This window comes from Bos grunniens, chromosome 24 (genome assembly GCF_055505025.1).
Source record: "Bos grunniens cultivar Pamir isolate PY7600 chromosome 24, Bosgru_T2T1.0, whole genome shotgun sequence".
NCBI classification, from domain to species: Eukaryota; Metazoa; Chordata; class Mammalia; order Artiodactyla; family Bovidae; genus Bos; species Bos grunniens.
In genome coordinates this window covers 43,874,390-43,889,601 of record NC_141188.1, presented here as the reverse complement: position 1 = coordinate 43,889,601, position 15,212 = coordinate 43,874,390, and the positions used below count along the sequence as shown (strand labels likewise).

At 46.2% G+C, this 15,212-nt stretch overlaps 1 protein-coding gene across 6 annotated transcripts in view; it reads left to right on the top strand.

Annotated features, from left to right (window-relative positions):
* PIEZO2 (piezo type mechanosensitive ion channel component 2) overlaps positions 1–15,212 on the top strand; it is a 252,980-nt gene that overhangs the window by 175,851 nt on the left and 61,917 nt on the right. For all 6 annotated transcript variants that reach the window (XR_015153974.1, XR_015153975.1, XM_086373218.1 and 3 more), the window contains exons 11-17: positions 399–537; positions 1,558–1,706; positions 4,146–4,376; positions 5,026–5,149; positions 6,549–6,829; positions 7,926–8,074; positions 10,348–10,521. Coding sequence is in view for 4 of the 6 variants with exons in the window: in XM_086373218.1 (XP_086229344.1) it covers positions 399–537; positions 1,558–1,706; positions 4,146–4,376; positions 5,026–5,149; positions 6,549–6,829; positions 7,926–8,074; positions 10,348–10,521 (1,247 nt within the window). In the remaining 2 variants the exon portion in view is untranslated. The remainder of the gene's footprint in view (positions 1–398; positions 538–1,557; positions 1,707–4,145; positions 4,377–5,025; positions 5,150–6,548; positions 6,830–7,925; positions 8,075–10,347; positions 10,522–15,212) is intronic.

Sequence of the window (15,212 nt, the reverse complement as noted above, 5' to 3'; positions counted from 1 at the left end):
AGGGGGGAGGGCAGGCAGCAGCCCCAGGCCAGAACCCAGTCTGTCTGGAGATCCTGTAGCTGGAGGCAGGCCGGGAGCTGAGGCTGAAGGGAGACCAGAGCAGGCCCTGAGCCCTCTGCAGCCTTTCCAGGCTTCACACTTCACACGGAGAGCAGGGGGCATGGCATGGGCGCAGCAGAAGTGGGCGGGCTCAGGTTTGCCTTGTCCTGTGTGACTCTGTGGGGCTGGGTTTGGAGGGCGAGCAGGGCTGTCTTGCTGGCAGGCATCACTGCCCACAGCGTTCAGCTTCCCCTCGGCTCTGCAGCGTCCAGTGTGCCCATCTAGCAGAGCAGAGGAGGGAGGTCTGTGTGGGAAACCAGAGCTGCTGTCCCACTTGCCTTGCCCCACGCCCCTGGCAGGGCCTGCTGGTGACCGTGAACGGCAACCCCGTGGACTACCACACTATCCACCCCAGCCTCCCGCTGGAGAACGGCCCCGCCAAGGCTGACCTGTACTCCACGCCGCAGTACCGCTGGGAGCCTGCCGCTGCCTCCCCCGGTAAGGAGCCTGTGGGACGGCGGCCTACAGAACTCAGCATCTCTTGTCTTTGGTTTATCCTTCATCGGATGTGGTTCTCTTTCCTTTTCATCTCTAGGAGAGGTTTTTTCCTTCCACAGTCAGTCTGATGAAGCCCATTTCCTTAGATTCTGCCTAGATTTTGCCCCTATATCCTACTCTGTGCATTTGTCCTTGGTACAAAATAAGTGACCTAATGGAGGTAAGGGCTTCCCAAGCGGCACTCGTGGTAAAAAAAACAACCCACCTGCCAGTGCTGGAGACCTAAGAGACACAGGTTCGATCCCTAGGTTGGGAAGATCCCCTGGAGAAGGGAATGGCAGCCCACTCCAGTATTCTTGCCTGGAGAATCCCATGGATAGAGAAGCCTGGTGGGCTGTAGCCCATATGGTCACAAAGAGTCAGACGTGACTGAAGTGACTGAGCACAATGGGAATAAACTTTGAAAAATAGAAGGTAAAATATTATTTTAAACAAGTCATCTTGTTTGCGGTGTTAAACCTATATGCATATTTGTGTTTTAGTCTTTTTATAATTTGATTCCACTATTGCGGTCCATAGTTTTGCTGGTTAGTGTATGAATGTTTTCTGGAAGAGTTTTTTTTTGTCTAATAAGAAAACCAAGAGGCCCAAAACTTTGACTAGACCTTTCTCCCTTTTCCCTCAGTTTATCCTGTTGAAGCACTAGTGGTAAAGAATCCACCTGCCAATGCAGGAGATGAAAGAGATGTGGGTTTGATCCCAGGGTCAGGAAGATCTCCTGGAGGAGGAAATGGCACCCCATTCCAGTATTCTTGCAGAGAGAATCCCATGGACAAAAGAACCTGGTGGGCTACGGCCCATGGGTCACAAAGAGTCAGACACGACTGAACAACGTAGCACACAACCATCCTGTTGAAAGAGAGCTGCCTGTTCCTAGAGAGGACACATTTGTGCGTGGGGCTCTTATATGAGATTCACCTATGTGCATAAATTGTTATATAAAATAATCTGTCCCTCTAGAAAAGAAGGAGGAAGACGATGATGAGAAAGAAGAGTTTGAGGAGGAGCGGAGCCGGGAGGAGAAGAGGAGTGTCAAAGTGCACGCCATGGTGTCTGTGTTCCAGTTCATCATGAAGCAGAGCTACATCTGTGCCCTTATCGCCATGATGGTGCGTATGTGCCAGAGTCCTGACTTCTGCTCAGATTCCGCCCCACACCTTGCTTTGACCTTGGGATAACGTTAGCGCTGGCGGGATGGACGGTGCTCAAGCCCCGCTGGCTCCAAGCCCCACTGCTTCCTCCCACCAGCGCGACTTCTTCATCTTCCTGATGTCTTGGCAGATAATGGCTGTTTCTGTTAATTTTTCATGGGATCTTTATACTATAGATTTCAAAACCATGTCATCCTCTATGCCACTTAGCCTGATTTTAAATATTAATACCTGTCTCTCAAATTAACCTATCAAGTCAGGCTGTCCCCTGTTTTTCGGATTTAAAAGGACATGTTGGTAGTTTTTCTAAGTGGCTTTGAAGGTGTTCACAGTTAACAAAGGCCACTTTTATTTCTCTCAGATGATGAGGGTTATAGTCACATCTTGGATTTGAGTGAGACTATTCCATTTGAACTGGAACAAATGCTTACCAGCCTGAGCACCAAGCACTGAGTCCCCAAGAGTGTTTTCCGGTTGTGACCATCTTCCCTGGAAGCTCCCCTCGGCAGCAGACTTCTAATCACAGCAGATCTTTTCTTTCTAGGGCAGTCCTAAGCAGCCAGGTCTGTTAGAATGATAGGCGTCTTTATTCAAAAACACACAGTGCGAATATTCCATACCTTCAGATGATCCTAGAACTGCACACAAGAAAGAACATGAAGCAGATTCTACCCCTCAACAACTGAGGGTCGTATGTGACTGAGGCCTTAAAAATGAGAGAAGTTTAACAAAACGTTCCCAATTTGTTTTCCTCCCTTTTTCATCCAAACAGGAATAGTGTACAGGGAAAAAAAATTCTCCTGGAATTACAATATCTGTGCAGATTACTCTCCTGGGTCATCCACACAAAAGTGGCAAGGTCAGATCTGAATTTCTTTCTGGGATAAAGGCATTAACTATTACCAACCTTTGATAACGCCAGGCTTCCCTGGTGGCTCAGTGGTAAAGAATCTGCCTGCAATGCAGGGGACCTGGGTTTGATCCCTAGGTTGGGAAGATCCCCTGCAGAAGGGAATGACTACCCACCCTAGTATTCTTGCCTGGAAAATTCCATGGACAGAGGAGTCTGGAGGGCTACAGTTCTTGGGATCACAAAAAGTCAAATGCAACTGAGCGACTACCACTTTGATAGCACCATTTCCAAGGAATACTATTTTTCATGAAAATAATTCATGACTTAATAATAGCTGTCAGTTTCTCACTGAATTTTAATAAAAGCAGTTTTAATTTTAATTTCCATTTTTTAATTTCCATATATTTTAAACAACAGTTTTAAATAACTCTGTACTTAAAAAAACTAGCTTTGATTTAGGACACATTTGCAAGTTGCTGAGAGGAAGTATTTGTTCTGTGCTGACTTCATTCATTTATCTTATTTATCTCAATACTTATCTGCTTTCCAGAAGCAAAACAGACATAAAGCCTTTCAGACTTTGCAATAACCCTTGAAATTCGTGATAGTCAGGAATATGATTGAACTCAGCCTCAACTAGAAAATATTTTTTAAAAATACGTTTATGTATTTTTAATTGGAGGATAATTTCCTTACAACATTGTGTTGGTTTCTGCCATACATCAGCATGAATCAGCCGTAGGTATGCATATGTTCCCTCCCTCTTGAACTTCCCTCCCACCTGCCACCCCATCCCACCCTTCTAGATTGTCACAGAGGCCTTTTCACAGAAATTTGGTATTGAAGATTATGGTAAAAGAGGATAGATTTCTTGAGGTTAATGATATTCATGAGCCTGACTTTCTAGAATGTTCTGGAAGCTGCCCTTTGAGATGTGTTCTAGGTCTGCCGGGGTTTGGTGTGACTGGAGGATGTCCTGCCCCCTACAGGACAGAAGTTGAGGCTGGGCTCTCCGTTAGCCTGGCTTTACTACTGGGGTGCAGACACCTGACACCTCCTCCTGATGATTCCCTGATTCCTATCACGTCTGTCTTCCCGATGGGTGGGCTAAGGGGACCCCTGAAGCCAGCTCATCTGCTGACCCTGGGGTCCCACAGCTTCCGTTTCTGAGCCCAGCTTGGCCACACTCACCCAGCACCCGGGAAAAATAGCCGACCCCAAGCTGATTTGGAAGAATGAAGGAGGAAGCATTTAGGGTTGCGTTTCATCCAGCAAATCCAGTGAAAAGGAAGACATCCGGGCTGGAGGGCAAAGGGCACAGAGTGAAGCCGTCCCCACCCTCGCTTGACCCTCTTCCCTCCAGGGCAGCCTTTCTGCCTGCTTCGTCCCCTATGCAGCTGGGATGTTTCCCCCACAGTTTTACCATGATCCTCCCCCTAGTGTGAATGTCACTGACCTTTTCCTTGTAGACCACATCTAACTCAGCAGAGTGGGGACTGTATCATGTACTGACCGCCCCGCTTTCTTGCCCTCTCCCCCTGGAGGCCTGGAGCATCACCTACCACAGCTGGCTGACCTTTGTGCTGCTCATCTGGTCCTGCACTCTGTGGATGATCCGCAACCGGAGGAAGTATGCTATGATCAGCTCCCCCTTCATGGTTGTCTATGGAAACCTGCTGCTCATACTGCAGTACATATGGAGCTTCGAGCTCCCCGAAATTAAAAAGGTCCCAGGTTTCTTAGAAAAGAAGGAGCCGGGGGAGCTCGCCTCAAAGGTAAGGGGGCAGGGGAAAAAGGGGCAGGGCATTCAGACAAAACAACGGTAATCAAAACAGTCATATCCAAGCAGGAACATGCAAAAGTAGGTTCCAAGTATTCAATGCTCCTTGAAATCATTAATTTTTTTTCCCTTGCCCTCAAGAAAATGTTAATATAATTGTGTGGGCACTTAGAAAAACTACCCTTCAGCTTCCAGAAAAGAATGGGAGGATTCAGGGACTCTGTTTGCTGGGATGAAATGTTCTCTTCCCCCCATTTCTGTGGATTTCTTCAAAATAAGGAGGAACACTGTAGAAGTAACGGGGCTCATAGAAGAAATACATCTTCCTCTTCTACTTGTGCTGAGGTCCCAGGCAGGAAGGAGACCCCTGGCCCACGTTGGTTTCCAGCCCAGGTGGTCCTGTGCCTCTTCCTGGAGTGTCCCAGGCATGAAGGCGCCCCTGGCACTGGACTGCACGCCAGCGTCCTCAGGAAGGGAGATTTAAAAGCTGGCGACTTTCAGATGCAATGTAGTGGGTGCCTGACTGTCTTGAGTGGATGGGCTTATGCAGCGTGCTCCCTCTGAAGGGCGGGGAAGCATAGTCGTGGTTGAACATGCTTACACTTCAGAGGCATGATGCTCTGATCTCTATTGTCTCCTTCCAGATTCTGTTCACCATCACATTCTGGCTGCTGCTGAGACAGCACCTCACAGAGCAGAAAGCTCTCCAAGAAAAGGAAGCTCTTCTGTCTGAGGTCAAAATCGGAAGTCAGGAAAGAGAAGAAAAAGGTAATTAGTGCGTGCAATGTGACTGGAAGAAGGGCCCCAGAGGACATCCCTGGAGGCTCTGCCCCAGACCAGAGGGAGGCCAGGCGTGGATGTGAGCGGATAGATGACCGCGTCCCAGGGCTGAATTCCTGCCCACATGGGCGTCCACTGGAGCTGCAGAGACCATGGGTCATCTGATACACACAAAAGTGATCCCCGCTGCAGGGCATTCCCTGAGTCCTCCAAGGTCACAGCTTCTTGAGTGTTAGTACCAAGAGAACGACTCAGATCTCCCAAATTCAAATCCTCTCGCCTTTTCAAAAACAAATGTACCACAAAGTCAAAAAAAAAGGAAGATGATGTTTTGATGATCACTTCTGTAGTTTTAGACCCCACTCCATGGGTCAAATGAGAGTCACTTGCTCCCTTACCTGCGTGGATGTGCCAATAAATACAATAAAATTTAATGCTCATAGAACAGCTTGGAGACCATTAGTGAGGCGTGTAGCATTGTCTGAAATGGAAGCCATAAATGTTCTCAGAGGCAGGGCTGGTAACCTTCAGATTAACCCTGTCAGGAGGAGAAAACCAACTCATCTTTTTCTTATAGTTTCTCATTTAGACCTAAACGTTGATTGTTTTTCAGCAACAAAAGTCTTTAAGGTTTGAATCTTGACTATTTGAGTTTGGATGTCTTTTAATACAGTGATTAAATTTACCAGTTACTTTATGTAAAGAATAGTTCATTTAAGAACAACAGTTACTCTGACCTCTCACCCCATGTGCATTCCCCTCACTCTGTGGATCTCCTGATCTTTTGAATAAGTTATTCAAATGACAGGTCACCTTAGGACCACAAAGATGAGTCCTATATGTTAGCAAATTTTAAAGTAAGACCAAATAAGCTTTTACTTCCAATGCATCAAACTATTTTAAATTTAGTTAAATTATAATTAGTCCTGAAACCTAATTTAAAATATATTTGGCTTCGACTCAATTTTTTCATTTTATAAAATCATACTTTCTGGTTAACATTATTACCAATAACTCAGATTCAATAAAAGACTGCTAGAGGCACACTGCAGTCAGAATCTGAAATTGTCAGAGTTAGTTCGGTTTGTGTTATTGCTGTCTGTTTATTTCTCTTGATCCTACAGTAATTATAGCTATTGGACAATGCAAGTGAAATAGGTATTATGAAAAGCTTGTATAAATGTGTTTCTTTTATGTTTCAGGGAGGTTAGGAAAGTGGACTATGATTAGTTCTACAAATTCTGCCTTGTTTATTAGAACTGTCTAAAATTATTTTAAATCATATGGTAATGTCCAAAGTGTGTGGCACCCACCTCACATGGCTAAGAGTGTGTGGTTCTGGTCCAGGGACCAGCTGCTCGTAACAGCAGGGTCTTCTGTCTTGAAGATGATGAACAGGACTTACAGGTGGACAGTGAGGCTCAGGAGAAGGAGGAAGAAGAGGAGCCGAAGGAGGAGCAGCAGGAGCGGAGAGAGGAAGAGGAAGAGGAAGAAGCAGATGAGCAGGACGTGATGAAGGTGCTGGGGAACCTGGTGGTGGCCCTGTTCATCAAGTACTGGATCTACGTCTGCGGGGGGATGTTCTTCTTCGTCAGCTTTGAGGGTAAAATCGTGATGTACAAGATCATCTACATGGTGCTCTTCCTCTTCTGTGTGGCCCTGTATCAGGTGGGTTGCCATCCTTGCGTCTGTCCAGGGGTATGCCTGAGCTTCCTTCGGTGAGGCTCTGAGTTACTGTGACCTCACAAACACATCATATAAAGGGGTCAATGAGATTCAAACGCTACAGGCCAGGAATCCTAAAGTGAGGAGTGAGCCCCTTCCACGTGTTCACTAATATGAATTGTTAGGTTCTTAAAAAGTCAGAAAGTTGGTTAGAGTGGCTTCCTTGTCTTGTACAGATGAAGGGATAAAGAAGATGTGGTATATTTATACAATGTAATATTACTTAACCATAAAAAGAATGAAATAGTGCCATTTGCAGCAACATGGATGGACCTAGAGATTATCATACAAGTGAAGTAAATCAGACAGAGAAAGACACATACCATAGGATATCACTTACAGGTGGAATCTAAAATACAGCACAATTTCACGTATTTCCAAAACAGAAACAGACCTACAGACATAGAGAACAGACTTATAGTTAACCTAAAGGGAAAGTGGGAGTAGGGATAAAATTGGAATTTGAGATGAACATATACATACTACTGTCTATGAAAGAGATAAACAGAGACCTACAGAATAACATAGGGAACTGTACCCAGATTTTGTAATAACCTATAAAAGAAAAGAATCTACATATATATTATATATATAATACCTATAGCCGAATCACTTTGCTATACATCTGAAACTAACACAACGTGCGTGCGTGCCAAGTTGCTTCGGTTGTGTCTGACTGTGACCCTAATGACTGTAGCCGCCATGCTCTTCTGTCCGTGGGATTCTCCAGGCAAGAATACTGGAGTGGGTTGCCATTTCCTCCTCCAGGGGATCTTCCTGATCCAGGGATCAAATCCACATCTCCTGTATTGGCAGACAGGTTCTTTACCATCTGAGCCACAAGGGAAGCCCTCAGATTCCAATCTACGTTGTCCCAACTCTATGAGCAGCACAGCCTCAAAAACTGAAAATGAACTTGACTTTGCTTTCAGACATGTGTGAATGGAATCACCTGTTTTTGTTGAATGGAGCAGGTATTTTTGTGCGTTTTCCGCTAACATGCTTCTTCCTGGTTTGCTGTTCACCTTCTGACTCACAGGTGCACTATGAATGGTGGAGGCGGATCCTGAAGTACTTCTGGATGTCAGTGGTTATCTACACGATGCTGGTGCTCATCTTTATATACACATATCAGTTTGAAAACTTCCCAGGCTTGTGGCAAAACATGACCGGACTGAAAAAAGAAAAGTAAGTAACTGTGCTGGAGAGCAGGGTGGAAAGTGACCCGCCGGGTGAAGTCGCGAGGGTGTGTTGTTCCAAACACCTTGCCAGGAAGGAGGTTTTAGTAAAACCTGACGTCATCACTGGCTGTAAGTTCCTCCAGAACAGAACTCATTGATCTTGGTTTTTTGGGCTTCTCATGACCTAGGCATGAGCTTTTGACACATAATAGGTACTCAGTACTCAGTGGAGAAGGCAATGGCACCCCACTCCAGCACTCTTGCCTGGAAAATCCCATGAACGGAGGAGCCTGGTAGGCTGCAGTCCATGGGGTCGCTAGGAGTCGGACACGACTGAGCGACTTCACTTTCACTTTTCACTCTTATGCATTGGAGAAGGAAATGGCAACCCACTCCAGTGTTCTTGCCTGGAGAATCCCAGGGACAGGGGAGCCTGGTGGGCTGCTGTCTATGGGGTCGCACAGAGTTGGACACGACTGAAGCGACTCAGCAGCAGCAGCAGCAGCAGCAGGTACTCAGTAAGAATTGACTGGAAAGTAAATTCTCAGCCCCTTATTAATGAAATGGCTTTTTCTAGTGTTTCATGTGAAGCTCCCCTGCCTGGCTTCTTACAGTCATGTGGTCTCTCTTCCTAACCAAAGGCTTGTAACACAGAGCATCGCCTCCCTCCCTCATGGAGCCGGTGCTGAGATTCTAAGGAGTTGTTGTTCAGTTGCTCAGTTGTGTCTGACTCTTTGCAACCCCCCTGGACTGCAGCACACCAGGCTTCCCTGTCCTTCACCATCTCCCGGAGTTTGCTCAAACTCATGCCCATTGAATCGGTGATGCCATCCAACCATCTCATCCTCTCTCATCCCCTTCTCCTCCTGCCCTCAATCTTTCCCAGCCTCAAGGTCTTTTTCATTGAGTTGGGGCTTCCCATCAGGTGGCCAAAGACTTGAAGCTTCAGCTTCAGCATCAGTCCTTTCCATGGATATTCAGGGATGATTTCCTTTAGGATTGACTGGTTTATCCCCTTGCTGTTCAAGGGACTCTCAAGGAGTGGTTGGCCATGGAAACTAGCAGTTTCCATGGTCTGTTTCTCATGCATGAAATAGACAGGACTCTAGCCTTTTCTACTCTGCTCCTCTAAACTTCTTAAATTCCTTTGGAAATCAAACCAGGACTGGGCATAGAGCTAAGTGTCCAAAGGAGGAGGCATAGAGCCAAGTGTCCAGAGGAGGAAGCATAGAGCTGAGCACCTTGCCTGAGCCAGACACTCTTGTGCACCTGAATATCAACTGGAAGCCAGAGGGAGTCTGAGTCCAGTGGAGTTTACACTCTAGGACAGGAGACAAACCAAAAAACCTACTTTATGTGAAATAAATTACGAACTGACACATCTGTGAAGAAAATGAAAACAAGCCGAGGTAGTGAACAATGGGGACACAATAGCTAGAGATGGAGTGGTTCAGGCAGGCTTCCCTGAGGAGGTGTCATTAATTTTTTGGCTGCACCATCTGGCATGTGGAATCTTAGTTCCCTGACCGGCACGGATTTCCCATGCCCTCAGCAGTAAAAGTGCCGAGTCTTAACCACTGGACCACCAGGGAAGTCCCGGAAGATGTCATTTAAACTCTTGAAGAATAAGAAGGAGCTTGTCTTTAGAAAACTGGGTTGGGAGCTGAGAGCTGGAAGAACATTCCAGGAAGAGAGAACAGCAAATGCAAGGGCCTGTGGCGGGAAAGGGTTTGGTGAGTGTGCTGAACAGCAGGAAGGCTCCCCTGCAGGGAGGGTGGAGGGATCCTAGGTGATGATGGTTTGCGTCTCATTCTCAGTGAAATGTCAAGTCTTTAAAGCACCCTTGACTGGCAGAGAAGGCAGTGATGTGTGGGGGCAGGAATAGACACAGCCAGGTGGCCAGCCAGCAGTGGTGGCAGGGGAGGTCCTGTGATCGAGGATGGCCAGAGAGGAATAGGAGGCACCAGAGAATAGGAGGCACCAGAGAGGAAACAAGAGCACAGATTCAGGAGATGAGGGTGAAGGGATGTGGATGGTGGAGACAGGAAAGTGTGTTGGGGAAGGGGATGTCCTGACTTGGGCGTTTTGCACAAGGTGGACGGTTGTGCCAGGGAAGACCGGGGTGGGAAGTGGGCGAGAACAGCTTAGCTGCTTCAGGAATATGGGGAAATGGAGACTTCTGTCTTGAAAATGTTCAGTATGAAATCACGGAGAAATAGCTGAATTCCGGTGGACATTTGGGTGCGAGAGCCCACCGGGGAAACCCACCCTGTTCCACAGGCTGGAGGACCTTGGCCTGAAGCAGTTCACGGTGGCCGAGCTGTTCACGCGCATCTTCATCCCTACCTCCTTCCTCCTGGTCTGCATCCTGCACCTGCACTACTTCCACGACCGGTTCCTGGAGCTCACCGACCTGAAGTCCATCCCCAGCAAGGAGGACAGCGCCATCTATAGGTGAGCGCACGCAAGCTCAGCCAGACCCTCCCGTCCTCTCACTGAGAATCTCACCTATACTTGCCATGACAGTCAGCCTCTGAGTGGGAAAAAATGAGAAAAATGTGGAGTATTTGATTGCACTTTACGAAACAGTAGGTAGTGCTTTGGGTTTCCTAGGTGGTGCTTGTGGTAAAGCCTGCCAGTGCAGGAGACATAAGAGACAAAAGTTTGATCCCTGGGTCAGGAAGATTCCCTGGAGTAGGAAATGGGAACCCACTCCAGTATCCTTGCCTGGAGAATCCCATGGACAGAGGAGCCTGGTGGGCTACAGTCCATGGGGTCACAAAGAGTCGGACATGACTGATCAACTTAGCATGAATGCAGGTAGTGATTTGTGACATTTCATGGGTGATCTTAACAGGCGTGTGAGTTGGTCCAGAGGAGCTGTGCAGACTGAGGTTCCTTTGCAGTGGCAATGTGTCTTTCATATCTGGGGTGGTGGGGTGTTTTTAGAACGTTTACAGAATCTGGCTAAATTCAGAGGGTGAGTTTTCTGTTGCACTGACAGGTAGTAAGGAAGTCTCTATGAGTAAAAGTGGAGTACAGAATTCTCCCTTCCGTTTCAGGAAGGAAGGACCTCAGCTGAAAGGTTCTGCCATCTGCGAGTAACCAGAGTAACATTTAAGGAAAGAGCGAAGGCAGTGTTTTCTGCCACCAGTTCACTGTTGCTGTCTTCCATCAATAAATACGAATACAAAGTGTTTCCAGGTAGCTGATGGGATCTGTCTCGCCCTGGCCATGTGTGTGGAGCCACAGTCGGTCAGCACACATCCATAGGCCTGCTCCATCTCGGGAACATTACAGGCATTTGTCTAATGAGCCCTGATACAGATTTTCCTCTCTGTTTCACATAATAGCCTGTGATTCAGCTTCTGGAAAACCCTTGTTGCGTAGATGAGGGAGCAAAGTGCTGCCTTCAGAGGAACACAGACACCACAGGTGAAAATTCCCGAGCCCCTTCTCAAGGGAAACAGTGGGTCCACGGAAAGAAGATGAAGCAGTAATTCATTAGGCACAGTTCATGAAATGTCAGACTGTGAACATTCTGCTGTGCTGGGGGTGGTTGTTCTTCAGTCGCCCAGTCATGTCTGACTCTTTGTGACCCCATGGACTGCAGCACGCCAGGCTTCCTTCCTTCATTTTCTCCCAGAGTTTGCTCAACTCATGTCCATTGAGTCGGTGATGCCATCCAATCATCTCATCCTCTGTCACCCGCTTCTCCTCCTACCCTCAATCTTTCCCAGCATCAGGGTCTTTTCCAATGAGTCAGCTCTTCACATCAGGTGGCCAAAGTCTTGGAGCTTCAGCAGTCCTTCCAATGAATATTCAAGGTTGATTTCCCTTAAGATTGACTGGTGGAATTATGGAAAACTGAATGTGTTGAACAGGGTTTCCTTAAGTACGTAAACGTGATTTAATTATGTGGCTTCTGAAAAAGGATAGCAGGATGTGTCCTCCTGTTTTCCTCTACTGTCCAGCCAGCCCATAACCCCCTCACCTGGCTGGACAGGATGGAGACCCTGTGATGTGGTCAGTCTGAGGCCATGGCTGGCCCTCCTCTGGCCAATGCTCGGCCCCTAGCACCCCCTGAACTGTTACTTTTCCAAGAGAACGTAAAGGGTGAGGCAAGAATGAGTAATGTCAGCAGTATGCATGGTTTCGGGTCATGGGATTTCATTTTTGGTTCTGTGAAAAGAGGAGTTCAAAGGACTCATCCGAGTTTGGTATTTAGGGATTTCATGCAGGAGTTTCATATAAAAGGCCCCAAATTTCTACCTGGAGCATGGGGCGTGTATCCCATCTTTTTCACAACTCTTTTCCATTGTAGTGTTTTCCTTACTCGTGATTTTTAGTCCCTAGGACCCTAGTAAGTCAAAATGATGAAGAAAGAGGTCTTTTCAGAATTGGATTGACTGTCATGCTTTGCCTTCTCTGTTCCTTCCCCCTTAGTAAATGCTACACCAAAAAAAAAAAAAAAAAAAATCCCAAATTGGGAATGATCAGTGCATTTTATCCCTTATATTGATTCTGGTCCTGTTGTTTCTATGAACAGCCGGCTATCTTTTGCTGTTCTGTTGTTTGTGTGGATTGTGTCTGCCTGTAGGCAAGTGTCATTTGTGTCTGAAGCAGAATTCATCATGTTGAGCCTTCTAGAATTTATAGTTAGCATTATGAAAAATTTTATGACAAATCTTATGAGTAATTATTATTATTTCTAGGTAGACATTGTCAGGAATGTCATTTCCCTTATGTATTGATAAAATAGACACTATAACATGATTACAACATAATTATTATGTAATAAACACTTCATAGTAAGATACTGAATGTCCATTCCTTATTTAAATATCTGTGACTGCCACATGTCAATGATTTGTTTTATTTTATTTTTTATATAAATTTATTTATTTTAATTGGAGGCTAATTACTTTACAATATTGTATTGGTTTTGCCATACGTCAACATGAATCTGCCACGTGTGTACACGTGTTCCCCATCCTGAACCCCCCTCCCACCTCCCTCCCCGTACCATCCCTCTGGGTCATCCCAGTGCACCAGCCCCGAGCATCCTGTATCATGCATCGAACCTGGACTGGCGATCCATTTTACATATGATATTATACATGTTTCAATGCCATTCTCCCAAATCATCCCACCCTTGCCCTCTCCCACAGAGTCCAAAAGATTGTTCTATACATCTGTGTCTCTTTTGCTGTCTCTCATACAGGGTTATTGTTACCATCTTTCTAAATTCCATATATATGCATTAGTATACTGTATTGGTGTTTTTCTTTCTGGCTTACTTGACTCTGTATAATAGGCTTCAGTTTCATCCACCTCATTAGAACTGATTCAAATGTATTCTTTTTAATGGCTGAGTAATACTCCATTGTGTATACGTACCACAGCTTTCTTATCCATTCATCTGCTGATGGACATCTAGGTTGCTTCCATGTCCTGGCTATTATAAACAGTGCTGCGATGAACATTGGGGTACACGTGTTTCTTTCCCTTCTGGTTTCCTCGGTGTGTATGCCCAGCAGTGGGATTGCTGGGTCATAATAATTTTAGAAGGTACTGTGACGCGTACAGAAATAGAATGACTTTTTTTAAACTTTAACTTGAGAAAAACCTCAGAAAACAGGATCTTGAATATGGATACTCAAAGGATTTTATTTTTTTAATTCTGGAGAAGGACCAAGAATTAATGTTTTACGTGGTATTTTATTTGATAAGTGCACTCTGGACATTTAAACCTTACAGGTATCTGACCAGACGTGTGATTCTTTGGGGGAAGGAGGGAGGAAGAGGCTGTCACTGTCAAGTGTTTCAAACCTCACTCTGTCTGACTTCACGGTGCTGCCGATCCTCACTGTCTGGACACTTTGCGGTGCATGAAGGGTGTTGCTGACACACCTGGTGGTGCAGAGCCCGCAGGACACCGTCAGCTCCTTCCCTCTGGCTAACACTCTCCTCTCTCTCTCTCCGACTGTCTCCCCGCTGCCGCCTTGTGCTTCCTGCGTAGCCATGCCAAGGTCAATGGGCGTGTGTATCTGATAATAAATAGGTGGGTACTTCAACGTTTTCTCTCTTGGCTCCTTTTTCAAATGGTCTCTGGGGGTGTTAAGCACTTTATTAGCTTGTAAATGAAACTGACATCATCAGACAGTGGACATGGCCTCCAGGTATGCTATGGATGTCTTTTGCAAACCCAGCCATTCGGTGTTTGGACTGAATGGTGCTGCTGAGTGGACTGAGAGGCGGCCGAGGGTCTTCAGCTGGCACTCGGCATTGGTCACCCTTTGGTAGAATTAGTCCTGGGCTTGCCTGTGAGCCCACGTCCCTCCTGAACATGTAATCAAGAGCTCAGCTCAAGAACCAGCTGCTCCACAAACCACCCATCTCTGCCGAGTCCCTGCTGAGTGTACCGGCCCTTCCTCTGAGTTCCCGGAGCACTTTCTCTTTGCTGCCGCCTCCCAACACTGGCCTTCAGCCCCATCTGCCTGCCTGTCTTATCTTCTCCCCTGCCCGCCACCTCTGGCCCTCAGGCCCTGGGTCCCTTGTACAATCCACCGCAGGGCCAACATCTCACCTACCATGGGGGTTTAACTGCTAGTGGATATGCCTGAATGAAGTGATAATAGGCACAACAATCTATGGTTAAGAGAAAATTAAAACACCAATTTCTTCAAGTATACATCTACTTAAAAGAGCATCATATAGAAGGATGGTATTTTACATGACAGATTTCACAATGTATTTGCCTTCTGCAAAAAAAAAAAAAAAATGCCAAGTTGGGCAGCGTGCTTAGATGCACATCATCCAGGCGGGGAGATAACACCTACTCATAACCACAGGTAACAAAGGGTGAGCTCTGACACCTGCTGTGTGTGGAGTTATCCTCAAGTGCCCAAAAGAGAAGAGTGTTCAGGTCTAATTCATCAAAGCTCTTCTTACTTTATTGAGAGAATTAAACTATCCACTCCCATAACTTCACGTCTTAAGTAATCAAGTCAGTAATTTAGGTAGTAGAAGCATGTATTTTGCAGTAAATCCACTTAACAAAATAACTCTTGGAAAGATTTGTAGGTTTTCTACTCCACTGTCTTTCCTCTTAAGAGGAATGCTGAGGCTGACAACCAAGTAGC